Source organism: Dryas octopetala, chromosome 5, assembly GCF_963921425.1.
Source record: "Dryas octopetala chromosome 5, drDryOcto1.1, whole genome shotgun sequence".
NCBI lineage: Eukaryota > Viridiplantae > Streptophyta > Magnoliopsida > Rosales > Rosaceae > Dryas > Dryas octopetala.
Window position 1 is genome coordinate 20,261,524 of NC_141370.1, and position 19,283 is coordinate 20,280,806.

Here is a 19,283-nt window from a genome sequence, read left to right on the forward strand (position 1 = left end):
ATTGAAAAACTATTGATATTTGGTATTTAATCATAATTTTCTATACATTATATCATAGAGTGGTGTGAAATAAAAAATAGAAATATATATTTTTAAAGAAAATAATTTAAACTAAAATATTTTTCAATAAAATGGAGGAAAATGCCACTAAAAGTCAATAACACTAGTTTTTTTAAAAAAAAAAAAAACAGTCCATTTATAGATTTTATCATTATAAGTTGTACCAATCCTAACCTCTATGCATAGCAAAAAGGTAGAAAAGGAAGGGCTGGGCTTAAAAGAGTAAGGCCTAGATGAACAAATCAAGGCTCGAACCGGCCCAAATCCAATATGAGAAAGTCAAGAGTCAAAATAAGAATACAGAGCGTATGGCTAGTTTTTGTTTATTCAGTCGGTAACCGCCCATTTTACCAGTGCCACGTAAGTAGCGCTACATGACAGACCGTCTAGAGTCTGGTACACGTGAGTATGTGACAACGTTGAACATATCATATCATATGTAACCTACAATATATTGCCTTGTCGATTACAGGCTTACAGCGCAGTGGTTATTCATTTTCAGTAATTATCTCTATAAATTAAATTTCCTTCTTGGAGGAAATCAATCAAGAAAATGGATTGGAATAGAAGTGGATACAGACAAAAAAGTGTAGAAAAAGGTGTAGCTACGTGCCACCTCGAAAGTTCTCCTAGGCACACAAAATCTGCCATTTCAGACTCTTATAACATTGGAGAGAGCACTTCTGGTTTTGGGTTATGGGCATTTGTGTTCCAGAATCACAGCCATAGATTTTTCCATTCAGTTCCCAACATCTGTGCTATTAGGAGTACATAAACACCAAGGAATCTTTTGACCAAAAAAAAAAAACACCAAGGAATCTAAAGGAGAGAGAGAGAAGAAAGATGTTGGAAGGAAAAGCTATGATAAAGGAAGCAGACATGCCAGAGAAGATGCAGATGCAAGCCATGGCTTGTGCTTCTCAAGCCCTTGATCTCCATGATGTGTTGGACTGCATATCTATTGCTTCCCACATCAAGAAGGCACATATTTCACCAATACTTGTTCATTTTGTGTTTGTTTTCTTTTATTTTCTAGTAGTAGCAAATTAAGCACCACAGCTGCTATATTTTGCTGTCCAAACCATTGATTCCTTATCTTTTATGCATTTCTACAATATATTTTGGTTTTTTGTTTAATGGGAATTTGTTTTGTGTTTTCAGGAGTTTGACAAGATGTATGGGAGTGGCTGGCAATGTGTGGTGGGTTCAAACTTCGGTTGCTTCTTCACTCACACACCAGGGACTTTCATATATTTTGCTCTGGAGACCCTCAATTTCGTTCTCTTCAAGGGAGCCTCCTCTTGAATTTTCCACTTCAGGGGTCAAGATAGAAAGTGAGAAACAGAGTTAAAGTTCTAGAGGCACTCAGATCACATGGGCATTATTGGGTTTTTCTTATCTGTGTAATCCAAGTTTGTATGATCCTGGTAAAAAGAGTTTTGTATAAATGATTAAATGGTAGCGGTAGTCTAGTAGTTGAAGTGTCCCTATCTCCTCAATCCGTGGAGCCTCACAGTTCCCCTATATGTGCCTCTCTGTAATTCCTCAGAGTTATAATTGTTAGTGTATATGAGTTAATAAGTTTTACTGTTACAGTTAGTTAGTTACTGAGAGTATATAAAGTCTTGTACTCTTCCTCTGTAATACTGCAATGTAGCCTCTTTGGATTTTTTCTACTCTCTCCTTCTCTCTCTCTCATTTTCTCAGCAATCCTAACAATAATCATGTATCCCCTTTTTGCTCAATTAATTGTTTTTAATTAGTTTTTCACATCTGGGTCTTTTTTTTTCATTATCATTTTTTCCGGGAATTGGTTAGTCACTTTTCAATTGTCAAAGCATAAAATCATCAAATTTATCATCACCATCATCATTTGTTGTAGGAGTCTGTTGTTTATTCTGTGGTTGTTGTTGTTGTCACCCTTCTCCTCATATACTTTGCAAATTAGCAACCCAAAAACATATGCATTAATTATTGAGAGTTGAATAGCTGTACTCACCGCCAACAAGTCATTGCAACTAGTCCAAGTCATATAACAAGACACTGTTACCTTCCGTGTCCTTTCAAGACTTGTTTATGCATGGCATGTGGATGTTATATGGTTCATTTGCCTGACTGGTTAAGTGAGTGAGATATTGGGTTAGAGGTTTCAATGATTTTAAAAATTGATAGGCCCTTCTCTTGGTTTCGCACTTTGGCTGCTTCACAGATGTATACCTTTTGGACAACACTAAACTTAGTCTTGTTGCTTTCACAAAAGGTGCTATATAGTACTCATGTTATCCATATAGCATCTTAACTATACTCAACTAAACAATACAGATTTGTTTGGAGTATCTCTGGCTTATCGATATCTTTAGAAGGGTTTGATAGAATCCTGAGTAGCACCTTTTGTATATCTGTTTTCAAATAGCACAACTGCATTGTGTTTCTTCTTTAGAAGGGTTTGATAGAATCCTGAGTAGCACCTTTTGTATATCTGTTTTCAAATAGCACAACTGCATTGTGTTTCTTCTGATTAATTCACCCCAATATTGCATAGCATGAAGATAAGTAAGTCGATATAATAACATTTTCTAGAATGACTGTTTTCATATTCTTATGATTTTCCAATTAGTAATTGACTAATTGTCTTAAATTTTGAAAAAAAAAAAAAAAAATTGCATCTACATACAAACTCATACGAGACATTCATGCTCGTATGCAAGAAATACGACTCTAATTCGCAGAAAACATCCTTTAATCTTGAGATGTTCCACACTTCTACTACATATTCCATGAATTTTCCCTTTTAAGGTTAGAAGATGTTCATCTGACTGCTGAGAAGCATGTGTAGTAATCGATGATATATAACCATATCTATGACTGCTGAGAGTTTCTGGCACTCCCTTTCTAGTATTAACATACATGAGCTGTCATATTTGTACAGGAAAAAAAGAGTGCAATAACCTTGCAAACCTGTATACCAGATAAAATATGTATGATATTCAGATATTGCTGGAGCAGGAATTATGCAAATACCTCCTCAATCAATTCATTTAAAACCATGTTCTCTATGTCATTCACTACTTGCTCAGCTTCATCCCTAGAAAATCCATTCCTCCAACCCAAATCCCATGTCCCATAAACCACTCCCTTGCACATTATATCTCTCTGCAACATTGCATAGATACTATCTGCAAGAAAGCTCTCACCAGCAAGCTTGCTGTAATTTTGCAGATTCTCGATCCCATTACAAACTTCACCCACCAACTTGTCTAGAGATATGCAAGTTCTTGGCTTGCCCTGACATGTTTGTAACAGAGGATTTACTGCTTGTGAATCTTGAAAGCTTTTGCACTCAATGAGTTCATTTGCACAATCTAGAAATAGTCTTCTACTGGATACTCCAAAATTGTAGATGGAAGATGTTTGTAAGATTGTAAAGTTATTCACGTTAAGATAAAAAATTTCCTCTGCAAGACTTAAAAATGATGGATTGCTCAAAAGAAAATCTCCAAGATTTTCACTTTCGCACATTTTGCCATCCCTTCCGCTCTGACTGATGTGTTCAGAAGCTTCTTCTGCCGTTTTAACATCTGTTTCTTGTTTGGGGCTCAGTGGTGTGGCATCACATAGAGAACTTTGGAAATTACTGCAATGTCCTGTGGTTGAAAAGGAAAAGGTCAACTAAAATTTACATTTATGCACATGAAACTAACCTGAAATTTAGTTTTCCAAAAAGTAAGAAAGATAATATTTATAAATTGAATAATGCAGTTCTTCCCATATATAAAGGTGGAAATTGCCATGCTGACAATTGAGCAATAATTCCTAAATAGATGTATACATCATCTTTATATGAAAATTTTTGGCCAGTTTTAATATGTTCTTCTGGAAGTGATGACTGACTACCTTCTTCATGACTTTATTGAGGTTATAGCATGCCTAATGTGTATGTCTAGGCGTGGAGGTTTTAAAATAATTTTGTGTAGTTGTTAAAATAATTTGGAGCAGTTGAAAAAACCACTATGAATTGAGATATTGTAATTCAAGCAATTCTTTAGCTAGTTTTGATCATGAGCAAGAGATGTTAATCTCGAAGGAATTATCAAGTTTCTTGCCAATGCAAGTCTCAATGTATAAAGTAGAACACTCAGATGCATAAAACATGCACATCCATTATATTATGAATATATTATGACATGGCTTGCCCTCATATCACCACTATGGCCATACTTAATAATCAAACTTTGGGCATTGCATAATCATGTTATTTGTAATTTTGTAATTAAGAAGGCCATACCTCCACTCTGAGATTCATAGAAATCTGTTTCCTTTTCTTTAGGGGGTTGATCTGCAAGAGCAGTGTCAGGCCTGATAGGAGTAGAGTCACTTGTATGATCAATATCAATCCTCTTGTCATTTCCTTCACTTACAACATTTTTGGTCTGCATAAAGAAAAAGGACTACATTAATTTTTAAAACCAAAACTATTTCCTTATTTCAAAAGTTAATTTGTATGGAAAAGTATAGTTTTGACATTTCAATTCCTTACTTCTGCAAATTTTTTCAATAAACTGCGAGAGCTACACATAAGGTTGGATGAGAAAAAGGAACATAGATTTTCAAAATAAAGTTCATTATGACCAATAAAAAGATTTTTCATGAGGAAGACTTACAACTGATTTAGCTCCTGTAGGCTCCTTGACTGGCCTTTCCTTCTTTAAGTAATTCCTTTTCCGTTCAGTGGAATTACCCACCACAGTCTGCGTTGAGGTTGAGCTTTTTGAGATTGTGTTTGTTATAGTACCTGGTAGTCGAGAAATTTGATTCTTTATGATGTTTGATCCAGATTCAGGCTTTCTTGCCTTTGTAGATGTCACTTTGTCTTGATCTTGAGACTTTGACACATTTTTAGCTTTAACTATATCTTTCTCTGGTGACTTCCTGCTCACAGCAGTCACCTTTTGGATCTTGTCAACTTTCTTGTCAATGGCCTCCTTTTTCTGTGGTTTGTGATCTACAGGATGAGAAGCTTTCAACTTCCTTGAAGCCTTCTCTTTTGTTGTCTTGGCTTCGTTTTCTTCAGGTTTCTCTACTGCCACTTTATGGTTTTTAGCTCCTTCCTGGTTGAGCTTTTTGATTGGAGTCTCTTCTGCCTCCAGTTTTTGGTGCATTTTGTCAGACTTCAAAGCTTCTTCTTTACAATTGATTGTCTTGGGACAAAGCTCTTCTTTTGTTCTCAGCTTTTTGAGCATCTTTTTTGTGTAGAAAGCTTCCTCTCCCTGAACCAATGGTGCATGTTGGGGCTCCTCCAATTCCAGGGATGGATCAGGAAGAGGCTTTATAAGTACAATAGGTGGCCTTTCATGAATGAATCTTTCTTTGGAATTGGAGTCATTGCAATGATGGAAATCAGGCTTATGCTCTTTAACAGAATTCCTTTTCAGAAGTCCTTTAAATTGCATTGTTTCAAGAACTTCCCTCAAGCTCCTCCTTTCGCTATCCACCTTTTGAACCACAGTTTGAGGCTTCCTCACCTTTGGCATATCAATATCAAAAATAGGCCTCTGCTGATTTGAAATCTTCTCACCCTCCTCAATCTGTTTCTTGAGAGCAGCCTGCAAAGGTTTGGAGGGGTATTCTTCTATACCCATGAGCTTGGCAATCAAATTTGGGCCTTTTGCCTTCTGTGGAGCTGCTGATGCAATGGTGGAGTCACTAGTGGTATGAAACAAAGAAGATTGGCTTGAGCTGGTGGAGGGAGAATCAGAACATGAATCCATATATCTTTGAGGGAAAAAAGTATAACCCTTTTCAGCAGTGGTTGTATTCTCCAACAATTTCTGTCTCACAAGGCTGTCTCTGATCACCTTCTTAAGTTCTTCAGTACTACTCCTTGAAGACCCATCAGCAGAAAGGCTAGGCTTTTGAAATTCTGTCACAGAATTTTGATGATCTCCATAGTGATTTGAATATGCTCTCTCAGCCTGCACTCCATCATTTCTTCTTCTTTCAGACTTTCCCATGTGCCTTTTATTCAAGTGAGACATGTACTGTGAAGCTTCCTGCAACTTGCCAAGCATGACAAGAGACTCTTGCAGATCAAGAGCCCCTTTCAACAAATCTTTTGCAATGTCTTTAGGCTGCCCATCAAACCTCATCCCATTAGACCAAGAATCAATCATGTGGTTCAGCTTCTGAGCTCCTCTAGACACTTCCCTAAGCTGAAAAGAAGATGGGCTATGAAAATTCCCTGTGAACCCTTCAGAGATCTTCTCATCTTTCTCTGCCTTGCAATCCAAAGATGTACTTGAGTTCTTCGACTTTCTTCGGTGGTTTTCGATCTTCTGCTCCATTTTCTGGGAACCACTCTTGGATTTTCTAATCATACCACAATCAACAACTCCTTTAGGATCATCACATGTGACAAATGATCTGTACACAGCTGATCTCAGACCTTCTTGAGGCATATTCTGTTGACAGAAGATTACAATCACAAAAGTTAGAATGTCAGATGGTACTAAATTACCAATACTTCATTCAAGAAAAGAAATTTACAAATCACAAATAAATTATCATATGATACTTACATGGGTTTGGATATTCTAGTCAATCTTTTCGATGATTGTCTGTGGCAGACATAAATAATACTTGTTTGGTTCTGTTTAGTGAAAGACACAGGCCAAACAAATGATTAGTTGCCGCTAACATAAACAACAATAAATAAAGTTAATCACAAAAGGAAAGAAGATTCTCCTTTGAAACTTTCAAACGGCTGATGCTTGAAGGTGATGGATGCAGAGAGAGAAAAGGATAGAGAGAGAGAGAGAGAGAGAGAGAGAGAGGCAATCCTGAAATTTGGAGGTGATGGATCTGAGCATGAAAAATCAAGTGAAATTTGAAACAGAACAGAAAATGACATATCATGAAATTGAGTTCTCATATGAAAACCTGAGTTACAGAGATGATTGAAGACATATAACAACTGAGCAAATGGAAAAGGGAAATGTCACATACCCATTAATCTATCTTGCATAATGATTTGAAAGATACTAAAAGATCAACAAAATTAAAAGCACAAATGCCACGATCCCATTAACAATCCATGCATATTATACACATTTACCTGAATTCTGAGCTTGTTATTTCTCAGCATTGATCAACCTAATTAACTCTCTTCTAGCACCTAAAAAATCCAAAGCAGAATATTAAGAAAACCAGGACAAGAACATGTATGAAAAACAAGCACAAAGCTACATAAACAGTGTGCCATGTACAACTCACCGGCAACTGCAAGTGAGCTAGCAGTGACTCAGATCCACAGAACACGAGCAGACCAGACCAGTGGGTGCATTGACTTTAAGGAAATTGTGTACCCACCTGAAAGTTCATAGCATAATAGTAGTCTAAGATTTGGTGCTCTCTCTTTTTAATTATTGGGCAACAAAATCGTTAGAAGATTTTGGGTGTGATTAATGGGGTGGATTTGGCTTTTGTCGTACATAAACCAAATCACAGAATGGAAAGTTGTACTGTGCACTTTTGGGAGAAAAAACTACCACCAATCGTGCTAGTGTTGTTTAATATTATTATTTTTCACTTTTTTTTAATTATTATTAAGGGAATGTTTTGGGTAATTTTAAAAGGTAAAAGAAAAGTAGAATCAGGTTTTTAATCAGAAATTCAGAATTTCTGTTGGAAACATTTATATAAGACTTGGCCCCAATCTAATTTATCTTGGATCCAACAATGTGACTATCAAATACGTTACCTATGATTTGGGGTATGTGGTATGCCCAATAAATTTGGATTGGATTTGTCTCAACTCTCAACTCTCAGCTCTCATCCATACTGAGTTATTGACTGCCATGGCCGGCTTTGACACATTCTACAAGAAAGGTTTTTTTTTTTTTTTAACCCATAAATTAATGTTAGCATATATAATGTGGTTCAAAGGCTTTGGAAAAATTTGAGTGAAGGGTGTGAATCACACAACTGAGAATTTTATTATATTCCACTATGGCGTTTTCTGCAGAATACGGGTACAAGTTTTGACTCCTAACACTAACAGGTAGAAAAAACCCAACAAAAACAAAACATAGATGATGCAACATATTCTATATTTTTTTGGCCATTCATGAAAACACCATTGTCATGCACCAGGTTTTCATTAATAAAACCAACTTGGTTCACACAGATTATTGCTAATTACTGTTACTGTGCCATATTATATATTGAATACAAAAATATATATATATATCAGACTAGCTAAGTGTTAATTTGGGTTTGGACCATTTTGTTTGATTGGTTGAGCTCACTATTCACAAAATAGCCATGCAAAAAAATATAGGACTGTCCTTGTATCAATTGGAAATACGTGTGTGCTTAGAAGCCTCTCCTCAACAGGAAAGGTCACGGGACTGTGTAACCCAGAGAGTCTTTTGTTTTTGAACAACAAATGAGGTGAAGGATAAACTAAATTAATCAGTACTAGTGCTTAGTATTCAATATTTACTATGGGGCTATTCGAAATTAAAAGTGCTAGAAAACAACACAGGGCATCGAATTATTAATATTATTATTCCTAGTATTATTATTGTTAATTTGTTATTATCATTATCAACATCACTTCCATTTTTTTTTAGTCCCTGAATCAAATGATTGCTCTATAGTCTATAATTAGCATGAAATAATTCCCCTGATTTAATTCCCACCAAAGGGTTACATGGGTCATCAGTCTGAGTCATTGGGTGGCGTAAAGTAGCCAAGGCCACCCAAATGAGAAATTTTAAATGCAGTCACAGGACTCTTGCATGGTAATTTAGTACCATGTACTGGTTAATTGTTACTTTTGGTGCTTGTCATAAATGAAATTAATAATGTTCACCAGTTTTGTTTCCCATTTTGGCTGATAGCATAAATAATGTTTGGTCCTTTGTTATGGTTTGAAATTTAAATTTTAACCACCCTGCATATTTGGTAGCCAAAGTGATCAGAAAACACACTCATCACTTTAACTTGAAATAAGGTGACAAGTACTTCTGGGTATTAAACACTGTGGGCAAGTTTTCAAAAATAGGTACTCTTGGCCGGCAAATAAGTGCAGAGTAACTTTCATTCCATAGTTTATCTTTCTTGATATCATAGTTCACATCCACAGAATAACTAGAGGGGGTAACCCTACAAATTAAGTGACCTTGTCCTACTCAAAGACCCTCCAAATTTGAATACTTGAGGGTGGCCGGGATTGATTTTAAGCTCCTAGTACATTGCCAGTTAATGTTACAACAACATTAATTGCTAATTAAATTTATACGTACATGTCAATGTTTTATCTGTTAGGCTAGTTAATTTATACATGACAACATCATTCTTAATCTTATAGGTATTAGACCCTTTCATCCTGGGACATATAATTTAGGCATAAATTCAATTTAGACACATAACTATATATGTTATTTCAACGGGGTCCATGAACTTTCAAATATTTCAAATATACACCTGATTTATTATGTAAATTGAAAAATGAAATTTCGTCCATCAATTTATTGAGAGATTAGTTAAATGTCAGATTGGCTTTTGCTAACGGGAATTAATTGGTGACGTGGCACCAACTCATCATACATTTCCCGCCAAATGAGCAACACATGTCCACTTGATACGGGCCCACACACCCATTACCGCTTTCCCGCTTGTCGAACGCTCTCCTGACCATTTAGTCTCCAAAAAACATCACGTTTTCTTTCAAATTCGAATATAAATCCCTCACTTGTGTTCAACGAGGGAGAAAGAAATGATGAGTTTGTGGACCCGTGTCAGGGGTTAGGTGGACCTGTATCGCTCATTTGGCAGGAAATGAGCGACACGGGTCCACCTAACCCCTGACACGGGCCAACAAACTCTCTCTCTCTCTATTATTATTAAATTGTGGGCCCGTGTCGCTCATTTGGCGGGAAATGTTTGCTGAGATAGCGCCACGTCGCCAAGTAATCCCGGTCAGCAAAAGTCAAGCTGTCATTTAACTGATCTCTCAACGAATCAATGGACATAAATTTATTTTTCAATTTAGATAATAGATCGGGTGTATATTTGAATATTTTAAAGTTCATGGACCCCGTTGAAATAGCTTATATAGTTATGTGTCTAAATTGAATTTATGCCTATAATTTAAGTTATTGAACCCTTTGAACTAAAATATGTAATATCTCTTCACATGTATAAAACATGCCAACTCAACGATGTTCAAGTTCATTCAAGCTGATATTGATTGTTGCCATAAAAGAATGAAAGTGGCACTGAAACTTTGCTCTTCAATTTTTTTTTTAAATAGTTTTCCAATTAATTAAAATAGATTTAGATGGAATTTTTGCCAAATTTTTGTGTGGAATATGAATCTTCTGTATATTATGAATTGCTTGATTTTTATTCTGAGTCTCAGACTAAAACAAAACTGTTGTGAAAACAAACATAGAAGCATATTGCAGCCCTTGTGCATTTCCATTTTCCCCCGTCTAATTGATTTTCAAATTGGAATACAACACCATAGAGTATAGATCTGATCCTTCTTATCATTTAATTAAAGAAAATTTGTACTGTGCAATTATGTTGAGTAATAAGTATTAATATTCAGGAGATTGAACCATATATAATGCTGGGGTACGTGAAAGGGACACTAAATATTAGAAGTTGGCAATAATTCACCAAAAAGTTGGGTACGTCAGAGAAAATCTCAAAATCCAACTATGTAACTAAATAGAAAATGATGCATATATGTAGTGCCAAGAAGAAAATGAAGCATATATGAAGATTTGGAATCAATAGGGTCTTCTCTGGTATGAAATTCAGAAAAAATACGAAATGTGAGAGATGATTCGAACACTCACGAATGTTTTAATGTTGGGTTTTCAAATGTCACACATGTCCCTCATCAAAGAAAAATTCTAGAATTAATAAGGGATTTTGGGCCTCCATTGGTATTGATGATATATTGCGCCTTTTTGGGCCTCTTGGAGTCTTTCTATAGAATGTGAAAGTTTTTTTTGGTACACAATGTGAAAGTTGCAATAAAAGATTATAATTAGAAGGCTGGGCCTTTTGGGGGCTTTTGGGCCTTTTGTTCGTTCTTAGGCCTTAGGCCTTTGCTAGGGATTATTGGGCCTTAGGTTTGTAATTGGGGGTTTTCCCTGGTTTCTCTCATTCATTCACCACGAAGTCAAAAGCAAAAAGACGAAAAAACCACAAAACAATATTCAAGTTTTTGGTTTTATTTGTTTCGGTCCTCATTTTTCGTTTTGTTTTGTTTTAGACGAATGACAAATTTACAACCTATTTCTCAAAAAACAAAATTTTCAAGTTTTTTTGGTTGAGCTTCAAAGTTGACTTTAACGACTTTGAAGAGTTTAATGGTTGACTTTGTTTAAGAGTTAATTAGAATACTCCATTATTCTAATTTCTAAGTCGGATGCCAGTTGTTTTTTGTGGTGAAGCTGTTACTTAATTGACCTGGAAAATAGTTGTGAGCATCACGTCGGTCACTCAATTTCAAATGAAGGAATTGAAATTTGAAGTCGGCAACTCTCTCACAATTTTCACGCACGTATAATATTCTGTGTGCAAGCAGTAGTGCACAGCCAATTAATGAATAATTAAGAAGCCATGAATTAAGCATGATGTCTTAATTAAAACAACAGTAGTGCTAGATATACCACATTTTTATACCATAATTTCATACCACCTTATGTGGCAACTTACATGGCATTCATACATTGGATACTAAAAAATAAAAATAAAAACCCAAAAAGAAAAAGAAAAACTATGTCCAATAAAGTAATGACACGTGTGATGGTATAAGAATGTGGTATAAGAAATGTGGTAAGTATAACATTATTCTTAAAACAATGAAATTAAAAAGAAGATAAAAGCCGACCATCATGCTAATAACTTTTTGAGTAATTAGATTATCATCATCCTTGCTTATATATTTAGTTTTCATTAAAATGTTACTTTGTTTATTGGTTGTCTTTGTAGATTTGGCTGATAATTGTATAAAGGTTTGAAGTTCGATATAATGTAATTTTAAATATAAACATAATATTATAAAGAAAAAGTATCACTTAGAAGTCAATATTAGTAAGTTTTACTGCATAGGATGGCACACAAGGCAAAAAAATGTTTATACGACTTTTTTCTCACAACAAATATTGTGTATTTCATCGTATAAAAGTGGATTCTATATATATGTTGTTAGAGAAAAGTTATATATAAAGCCACATAAAATATTTTTTATACCAAGCAAGCTATAACTTAGAATTTGTTGCATGTCAAAAATAGTCAAATAAAAGCACGGTTGTTTATTGTTAACGGTAAAGCGTGTTTTTACCGTATTAGTTACATCCTATAGAACACAATTAAAAGGACAAGTTCTGTAGGTCATTAGGCCACGAGGCCAAGTGTCTTAGAAAGTTTGACTCATTTGGAATTTTGGACATCGATCGGATAAGAATAAGAGGAGAAGAGTTGGTTAAAAGTTGTGTGTCTTTTCCGTGTTTATTTGAAAGCATTGACCTCCCCCACCATTCATTAAGGAAGAAAGTTACTGCCTACACGTATATGCATCCCACGTTCCCTTAGCTGCAGAAACAGAAAACTGCACTAAGCACCCTTTGCTTCTTCTTCTTCTTCTTCATTCTTTTTTTCTCACCCGATTCATCCACTTTGCAAATCCAAACAACCATTGTCATTTTCAGTTACAATCCTTCTATCCTCTCTCTGTTAGTGTTTCGAGACAACAACATTCATTGTTGTTGTTTAGTTGCTTGTTTGATTGCTTGTTTTGCAAGAAACTAGAGGAAGGCGAAGAATTAATTAAATCCGCGCACAACTACTTGTTGATCATAAATTTCTTCCAATTTGTTTAATTTGTTGTGCTTGTGACTTAGAGACAAGCTAGGAAAAGCTCCGAGTCACAATGGTCCGAGCTTTTGCTTCCCAACACAGCATGCAGAAGACTAAATCTTTCCACTTGAGAAAAATGTTTGATATTCCTGGGGCAAGACATCTTCAGAGCTTGATCTTTGAGAATAATGCCGGGCAGAATGGTCACGAGCAAGAAAACGATCAATTAAAAAGTCCCCCCTCCAAGACTACTACTACCACTACTGCAGAAGCTGATAGCTGCCCCTTGGTGCCACAAGGAGGAATATGGGCAAATAATCATGATCAAAAGGGTACTCCAAGTTCAGCTGGCTTAGATGAGGATCAAGAGGAAAGGGTAATAAGTCCAAAATGCAAGAAACCTTCAGGTAAAATCTTCATGATTAATTTCAATATCATTTAATCAATCTGACTATATCTCAAAATGATATGCTATTTCTTGTCACAATGCTAGAGCATAGCTACTTGTTGAATGAGAGAGAAGAGGATAGGGATCATGATTTAAATAATTTCTATGAAATTAATTTGTTTGTGTATTTGTTTCTCAGATATGGAAATGATGAAGGAAAGGTTTGCTAAGCTGCTTTTGGGGGAAGATATGTCAGGTGGTGGGAAGGGTGTCTCTTCAGCTTTGGCTTTATCAAATGCCATAACCAATCTAGCAGGTATCTGATGTTCCTTATTTCTAGAGTATATATGTCTTAAAAAATGCATTACTATTTTCTCTAATTAATTGCTTCTCCTTGTTTCTATCACAATGTAGCCTCTATTTTTGGAGAACAAAGAAAACTAGAGCCTATGTCTCCAGACAGGAAAGTGAGGTGGGGAAAAGAAATTGGCTGGCTTTTGTCTGTGACCGATCTCATTGTTGAATTTGTCCCAACACAAATGAATGGAACAAGCATGGAGGTCATGATAGCTCTCTCTCTCTCTCTCTCTCTCTCTCTCTCTCTCTCTCTCTCTCTCTCTCTCTCTCTCTACCTTTCTCTGATTGTCCATGCTATTTTCTACAAGACTCACTTCACCTATAAAGTAGGATTCTAAATCCCTTTTTCCTGATTTGATAGATAATGGTGACTCGGCAAAGAAAGGATCTGCACATGAACGTTCCTGCCCTACGCAAGCTTGATGCCATGCTCGTTGTAAATACTTTCATTCCCTAGCTACTTCCTGTTTAATTTAGAGAATATGTTTCACATGCAGAACTATACACCTTTTGCTAATCATTTATGATAAGCAGGCCCAACTGGATAGCTTTGCAAACCCAAGTGAGTTCTGGTATGTGAAAAGAGATGCCCAAGAATCTGAAAAAAGTAACAACGCCCAGAGAAATGATGAAAAATGGTGGTTACCCACTGTTAAAGTTCCCCCAGAAGGGCTATCGGATGACTGTCGAAAATGGCTGCAAAATCAAAAGGAATCTGTGAACCAAGTTCTAAAAGCAGCAATGGCAATTAATGCTCAAGTACTATCAGAAATGGAGGTACCTGAAAACTACATTGAATCCCTTCCCAAGGTATTATAAGACATACGACTCTCTTTAGTCTCATGGATCAACTCCTAGCAAAAAATTTTGAAACTTAATTCGGTTTTGATTAATTGACTTAATTTGTTTTGTTTTGACAGAATGGTAGAGCTAGCCTGGGTGATTCAATGTATAAGAGCATAACAGTAGACTACTTTGATCCTCTAGAATTCCTTTCATCCACGGACTTGTCCACAGAGCACAAAGTGCTTGACCTCAAAGACAGGATTGAGGCCTCTATTGTGATTTGGAAGAGGAAGATGAACCATAAGGATGGAAAGTCTTCCTGGAGTTCAGTTGTGAGCTTTGAGAAGAGGGAACTCTTTGAAGAGAGAGTAGAGACCGTCTTACTCATACTGAAACAGAAGTTCCCAGGAATTCCACAATCTGCACTTGACATAAGTAAAATTCAATACAATAAGGTAAGAACTACAATTAATATGGAAAAAAACATTTTGATCTTATCATATGTTTGTCATCTTTTTCAGAATCTAAAAACTATGTTTCTTTTATTTATGCATACACAGGATGTAGGCTATGCTATTCTAGAGAGCTATTCCAGAGTCATAGAGAGCTTGGCTTACAATGTCATGTCTATGATTGAAGATGTCCTTTATGCTGATTCTCAAACTCAAAAGCTGTGTCCGGACAGATCAAACAGGAGGTTTTCAATGGATTCAGCATCACCATTGACAGAATCTGTGAATTCCCCATACGATAGGGAAGATATGGAAACATTGAATTCTACAGAGACACCAACTTCAAAGACACTATTTGAGTTCATGGGTTGGAATGCAGATCTGGATGAGAATGAGGGGCAGAAAGATAACTCACCGAGCACTAAGGAGAGCATATGTAAAGAAGAAAGTGATAAGCTTATGAGAAAACCTGCAAATGTCAACACCAAGAGGTTTTCCTATTTAGAGAAGCTTGAGAAGTTGAGTGGTCTAAGAAGTCCAACAGCTCGCCATTGATAGTAGAAAGTTAATGAGACAAAGAGAAAGAGAAAAATTGAAGATAGAGACAAGGACAAGGAGATCAGAGGGGCAGATAGACATAGAGAAAGACAGATACTTACTAGGATACTACTTGTTAGTATTTCTATGTAGTGTGTGCTTCCTTCCTTATATTGTGGATAGTGAAGTCTTGAGTGTTTAATTATGTAGTGGGTTTTGAACTTTTGATGCATTTGAGATGTGCTTCCAGACTCTGCTGGCTTTTAGGAACAGCAATAGCATTCATTATAGTTTTTCTCAAAGGCTCTATGGTCTTCTTTCATTCTTGGGTTTTCATGAGTTTGCCCTTCTTAATTCTCAACTAGACTGCTTGTCTAATGAAGGTTTTTCTTTAAAACTATGCATAGACAAATACATGCTTTCAGCTTAGCAGACTCTAAGCATATCTATACTGGTGCTTTAGAAAACCATAAACATCAACCATTAATACCTTGATTAATGTTATTTACATAACCATAAGAATCAGTCCTAGCCACTACATCTAGCTACCACCATTTTGAACCAGTCCTGTGAATATGCATATAATTAAACTGGTTAATTATATAGTTTGATAAAAAAAGAAGCTTGGAAAAATCTGTCCAGAGAAGCACTAACATCAACCCTGCTTGAAGTGCATGGAACCTCTAATCATATTGCTCGTTTAGCTCGCCTAATGAGTGACAAGATGTCATTACCACCATGCACAGATTTTCTATTGCGCCCATTCTTCCGAGTTTCCTGCAATACAACACAAGAATACATGCTATAAAGGAAGGACATCAGATGAAGTAATTATAGCAAATGTCATGTATATGTGTGTGTGTGTGTGTGTGTGTGTGTGTGTGTGTGTGTGTGTCAACAACTCACCTGGAAATTAAATGTAGGATTCAGACCTCTAGACAGGATTGACATGCCATCATGAACAGGCACTGCAGTACATCAAATCCATGTTAACAATTGGCAATGGTGCATTATATATGCTAAAACTATAGTAGTTTAAATTCCTGGTTTGTGGGAGAGAGCACATGTTACCTAAAGCTGAATTGTTTTCCACCATGGACAAAGACGGTTTGTGAGAGTGCGTGTACAAGAAAAGTGGCATTGCGACCTCTCTGTCTCTGTCAATGATTTTATGAGAGGCCGAGTTTCCAGAATCCCTGCATGGATCAAATTCATCAAATTAAAAGGAAGTAATCCCAAAAGCCAGAACGTACCAATAGTCATCTATTTTCCTTAATGAAATTATTTAAGTCATTGTTGGAAGTATGCTTCCAATCAAGGATATACTTTGTATATGTGAGTTTCATGTACAAAATCCACATTGTAATGACTGTAAAGGTTTTCAAACTTTTGTTGATATCAACTGTGCTAGCTTTTAAATGTTCATGCATATGTTATTGGGTTTTAAATCTTCTCTGTGAATGCAAACTATTTTGCAGCCAAATATGAAATATTCTCAAAATATGTGTTTTGAGATTATAAAGATGATATATCTTACCTTAAATCTTCATTTAATTTCTCAGCATCTCTGATGGCTGATCACAAAACAAAGAATTAGTAAGCGAGGAAAAAGGATTCTGCACCCTATCTTAGCAACATTTTATCCTCTCTCTCTTTTTTTTTTCTTTGGCTGAAAGTAACAGAATTTTAATCCTAGTGAAGAGAACAATGAAATGGTATGGAATAATTACGTGCAGATAAAAAACGTGCACTATGCCTTGGCAGAGTCTCACTCCATCGGACTTTAGTCAGAGCAAGCTTGTGGGTGTATTGTTCACATAAGAGAAGTCTCTATCAAATACAAAGCAAGTTCAGTGATTAGTAATTGATGCAAGTGCATGATAACCAATCTATTAATACCAGCTAGATTATGATGATAATAACTTGTTTGAGGCAATTGATTCGAAGCTCAGCCTCTGAGAATTCGTTGGTCTCAGAAATGAGGCTATTTAGGTTGGCAGAAACGCATCCGAGATGATCAACAACAGTAACCACAGCTCTGCATACGTACTCCTTGGTGTTATCCATCACCCTGCAAATTAAATGTAACCATTGCTCATCAGTCACCTGGTTCCACTTTAGGCTAATTAATTCTAGTTCATGCGATGAGGCCAAAAAATGTCATTAGGTGAAGACCTAATAGATTAATCGCCTAGGCAATACGCTTGTGTAATGCTGAACTTGAAATTTCAAAAATGGGATTATCAGAAGGGAGGTCTTTGATATCTTTTGGTAAAAGGAGCCACTGGAGAAGGAGAGGGCTAATTGAAAAACTAGCCAAAATTTGGACCCTTTAAAACATTTAGTCTTTGTTTTAGAATTTTTAAAAATATAACCCCTCAAGTAGTACTCGAACTCTTGAGTAGTGCTTAAACTCCCTTCAAGTGGTGTTCGAACTACCTTCGAGGATTGTTTGAACCCCCTTCAAGCAGTCCTTGGGAAAAAAAAAAATGGGTTAAAAGTCTAATAAAAACAAAAAAATCGTTACTTCACAAAAAATTTCAAGCTGTGTATAGACCCTTAGAACATAGCAAGTAAGCATAATGGTGCCATTAAAAAACAAAATGGTGTGCTAGTGCTGGCATTTAGTTTTGTTAAGAAGACTCACACGTTCTTTTCTTTGGCAGCCAAGAATGTTGATTCGCAGTAGTCAGCTGCATAATGAAGTTGAGAGCGCAAGTCTCTCAGTTCCTTTAACCACAGATCACAAAAATAGTTTGAAACCTTAATAAGAGAGAAAATCATACAAACAAATGAAAAACATGCATGGGGTGTTTGGAAATACGTACCCGGAGAGACTTATCAAAGTTTAAAATGTCCTTGTTAGACTCGGGTTCTGACTCTTGCCCTGAACAAGGTTTAGAGTTCTGCATCTCCTCCTCCATGTTTCTGTGTAAGATGAGCTCTCTCTCTCTCTCTCTCTCTCTCTCTCTCTCTCTCCTTATCTCCCTTCTTTTTGAACTTGTTGTGGGTGATGAGCGAGGTGGGACTTCTTTTGTTTTGAGCAAGAGAGAGAGAGACAGAGTGAGGTCGGTGACTGTAGGCTCTCGTGATATGTATATATATATATATATACTCTGTGAGAAAACAAAACAAAACACATTAAAGGGAGATTCTCCAAGCCATGATCAATTTATCACAATTCAATCACCATGTTCAAGAATAAGGAAGATGACAAAAACAGAGTTGCAGCCCGTGATTTTGTGTTCGTTACTTTTCTGGATTTCAGTTTATAAGAAAAGTTAAAAAGGTGTTGTCAGCCACTGAATACTCAATCAGTCAATCAAGTGCTTTATCATTAAAAAATTTTAGGGACTGCATTATTTGATTTCCGAGGAATGAAAGCCATCAGCCATGTAAATATTCTTTAACTGGGATTATGACAAAATGTGTCCAAAAAACCTTTTTCTTAGTTGTTTTATTCTTCTCGATCTTAATTACATAATTTAAGGCTTAATAAAAAAATTGACATGATTTAAGGCTAATCAATTCAAAATTCATAAGCCCAGAATCATAGATCAATTATGGATTTATAATTGGTCAACTTTCCAACAAAATGATTTGCCTTCTTAATTGTTTCTCTTTAAATCAAAGGACACTTTTTTTTTGATAAATATGAAATGAGTATATGAAAGCATTCATTATTTTCTCATAAGACCAGATTATCAAAAATTAAGTTATATTTTCAATCATAGATCATGTACCCATCATTTTTCACTAAAAGTTGCAACTATACTCAAAGGGATAGCATAAATGCCATTGAAAGATTATACAGAAGGTAGAAA

The 19,283-nt window shown here is 35.9% G+C and overlaps 4 protein-coding genes across 10 annotated transcripts; 2 read left to right on the forward strand and 2 right to left on the reverse strand.

Moving 5' to 3' along the window:
• Positions 1-704: 704 nt before the first annotated feature.
• Positions 705-1,772, forward strand: LOC147285506 (uncharacterized). Its single transcript, XM_086244953.1, has 2 exons — positions 705-1,041; positions 1,222-1,772. Exons 1-2 carry the CDS (start codon positions 904-906, stop codon positions 1,363-1,365), a joined length of 282 nt encoding a protein of 93 aa, XP_086101079.1. The 5' UTR covers positions 705-903; the 3' UTR covers positions 1,366-1,772.
• A 1,080-nt stretch (positions 1,773-2,852) lies between these two features.
• LOC147285507 (uncharacterized) lies at positions 2,853-7,486 on the reverse strand. Of its 2 annotated transcripts, XM_086243617.1 has the most exons (6): positions 7,330-7,486; positions 7,172-7,231; positions 6,636-6,706; positions 4,722-6,480; positions 4,346-4,490; positions 2,853-3,704 (listed from the first exon to the last, which is right to left on the reverse strand). In XM_086243617.1, the coding sequence occupies exons 2-6, from the start codon at positions 7,199-7,201 to the stop codon at positions 3,070-3,072; spliced, it is 2,640 nt and encodes an 879-aa protein (XP_086099743.1). In that variant the 5' UTR covers positions 7,202-7,231; positions 7,330-7,486; the 3' UTR covers positions 2,853-3,069. The 2 variants fall into 2 exon arrangements, with proteins under 2 accessions (XP_086099743.1, XP_086099742.1); XM_086243616.1 differs by lacking the exon at positions 7,330-7,486 and having other exon boundaries at positions 4,722-6,518; positions 7,172-7,232.
• A 5,526-nt stretch (positions 7,487-13,012) lies between these two features.
• On the forward strand, positions 13,013-15,749 carry LOC147285508 (rop guanine nucleotide exchange factor 9-like). Of its 2 annotated transcripts, XM_086243640.1 has the most exons (8): positions 13,013-13,228; positions 13,310-13,346; positions 13,527-13,643; positions 13,742-13,887; positions 14,046-14,120; positions 14,219-14,494; positions 14,605-14,925; positions 15,031-15,749. In XM_086243640.1, the coding sequence occupies exons 1-8, from the start codon at positions 13,013-13,015 to the stop codon at positions 15,475-15,477; spliced, it is 1,635 nt and encodes a 544-aa protein (XP_086099766.1). In that variant the 3' UTR covers positions 15,478-15,749. The 2 variants fall into 2 exon arrangements, with proteins under 2 accessions (XP_086099766.1, XP_086099765.1); XM_086243639.1 differs by having other exon boundaries at positions 13,013-13,346.
• Positions 14,758-18,855, reverse strand: LOC147285509 (putative protein ABIL5). 5 transcript variants are annotated; one of them, XR_015122291.1, is made up of 12 exons: positions 18,288-18,855; positions 18,107-18,189; positions 17,383-17,530; positions 17,190-17,289; positions 16,997-17,033; positions 16,531-16,655; positions 16,366-16,427; positions 16,114-16,236; positions 15,950-16,026; positions 15,338-15,391; positions 15,088-15,202; positions 14,808-14,890 (listed from the first exon to the last, which is right to left on the reverse strand). XR_015122291.1 is itself a non-coding variant. In XM_086243642.1 (9 exons), the coding sequence occupies exons 1-8, from the start codon at positions 18,381-18,383 to the stop codon at positions 16,147-16,149; spliced, it is 741 nt and encodes a 246-aa protein (XP_086099768.1). In that variant the 5' UTR covers positions 18,384-18,855; the 3' UTR covers positions 14,758-14,890; positions 16,114-16,146. The 5 variants fall into 5 exon arrangements, 2 of the variants coding, with proteins under 2 accessions (XP_086099768.1, XP_086099767.1); XR_015122292.1 differs by lacking the exons at positions 15,088-15,202; positions 15,338-15,391 and having other exon boundaries at positions 14,777-14,890; XM_086243642.1 differs by lacking the exons at positions 15,088-15,202; positions 15,338-15,391; positions 15,950-16,026 and having other exon boundaries at positions 14,758-14,890.
• Between the last annotated feature and the right edge of the window lie 428 nt (positions 18,856-19,283).

Excerpts from the sequence above, each read along its gene's own strand:
- LOC147285506 (XM_086244953.1), top strand. The coding sequence starts at position 904 with ATGTTGGAAGGAAAAGCTATGATAAAGGAAGCAGACATGCCAGAGAAG. Across the intron at positions 1,042-1,221 it reads TTGCTTCCCACATCAAGAAG|GAGTTTGACAAGATGTATGG; the intron begins GCACATATTTCA and ends TTGTGTTTTCAG.
- LOC147285509 (XM_086243642.1), bottom strand. The coding sequence starts at position 18,383 with ATGGAGGAGGAGATGCAGAACTCTAAACCTTGTTCAGGGCAAGAGTCA. Across the intron at positions 17,531-18,106 it reads GCTGCCAAAGAAAAGAACGT|GGTGATGGATAACACCAAGG; the intron begins GTGAGTCTTCTT and ends TTTAATTTGCAG. Across the intron at positions 17,290-17,382 it reads GAATCAATTGCCTCAAACAA|AGACTTCTCTTATGTGAACA; the intron begins GTTATTATCATC and ends TGTATTTGATAG.
- LOC147285508 (XM_086243639.1), top strand. The coding sequence starts at position 13,013 with ATGGTCCGAGCTTTTGCTTCCCAACACAGCATGCAGAAGACTAAATCT. Across the intron at positions 13,347-13,526 it reads AAAATGCAAGAAACCTTCAG|ATATGGAAATGATGAAGGAA; the intron begins GTAAAATCTTCA and ends TTTGTTTCTCAG. Across the intron at positions 13,888-14,045 it reads TGAATGGAACAAGCATGGAG|ATAATGGTGACTCGGCAAAG; the intron begins GTCATGATAGCT and ends CTGATTTGATAG.
- LOC147285507 (XM_086243617.1), bottom strand. The coding sequence starts at position 7,201 with ATGCTGAGAAATAACAAGCTCAGAATTCAG. Across the intron at positions 6,481-6,635 it reads ACTAGAATATCCAAACCCAT|ATCATTTGTCACATGTGATG; the intron begins GTAAGTATCATA and ends AGCTGTGTACAG. Across the intron at positions 3,705-4,345 it reads CTATGAATCTCAGAGTGGAG|GACATTGCAGTAATTTCCAA; the intron begins GTATGGCCTTCT and ends TTTCAACCACAG.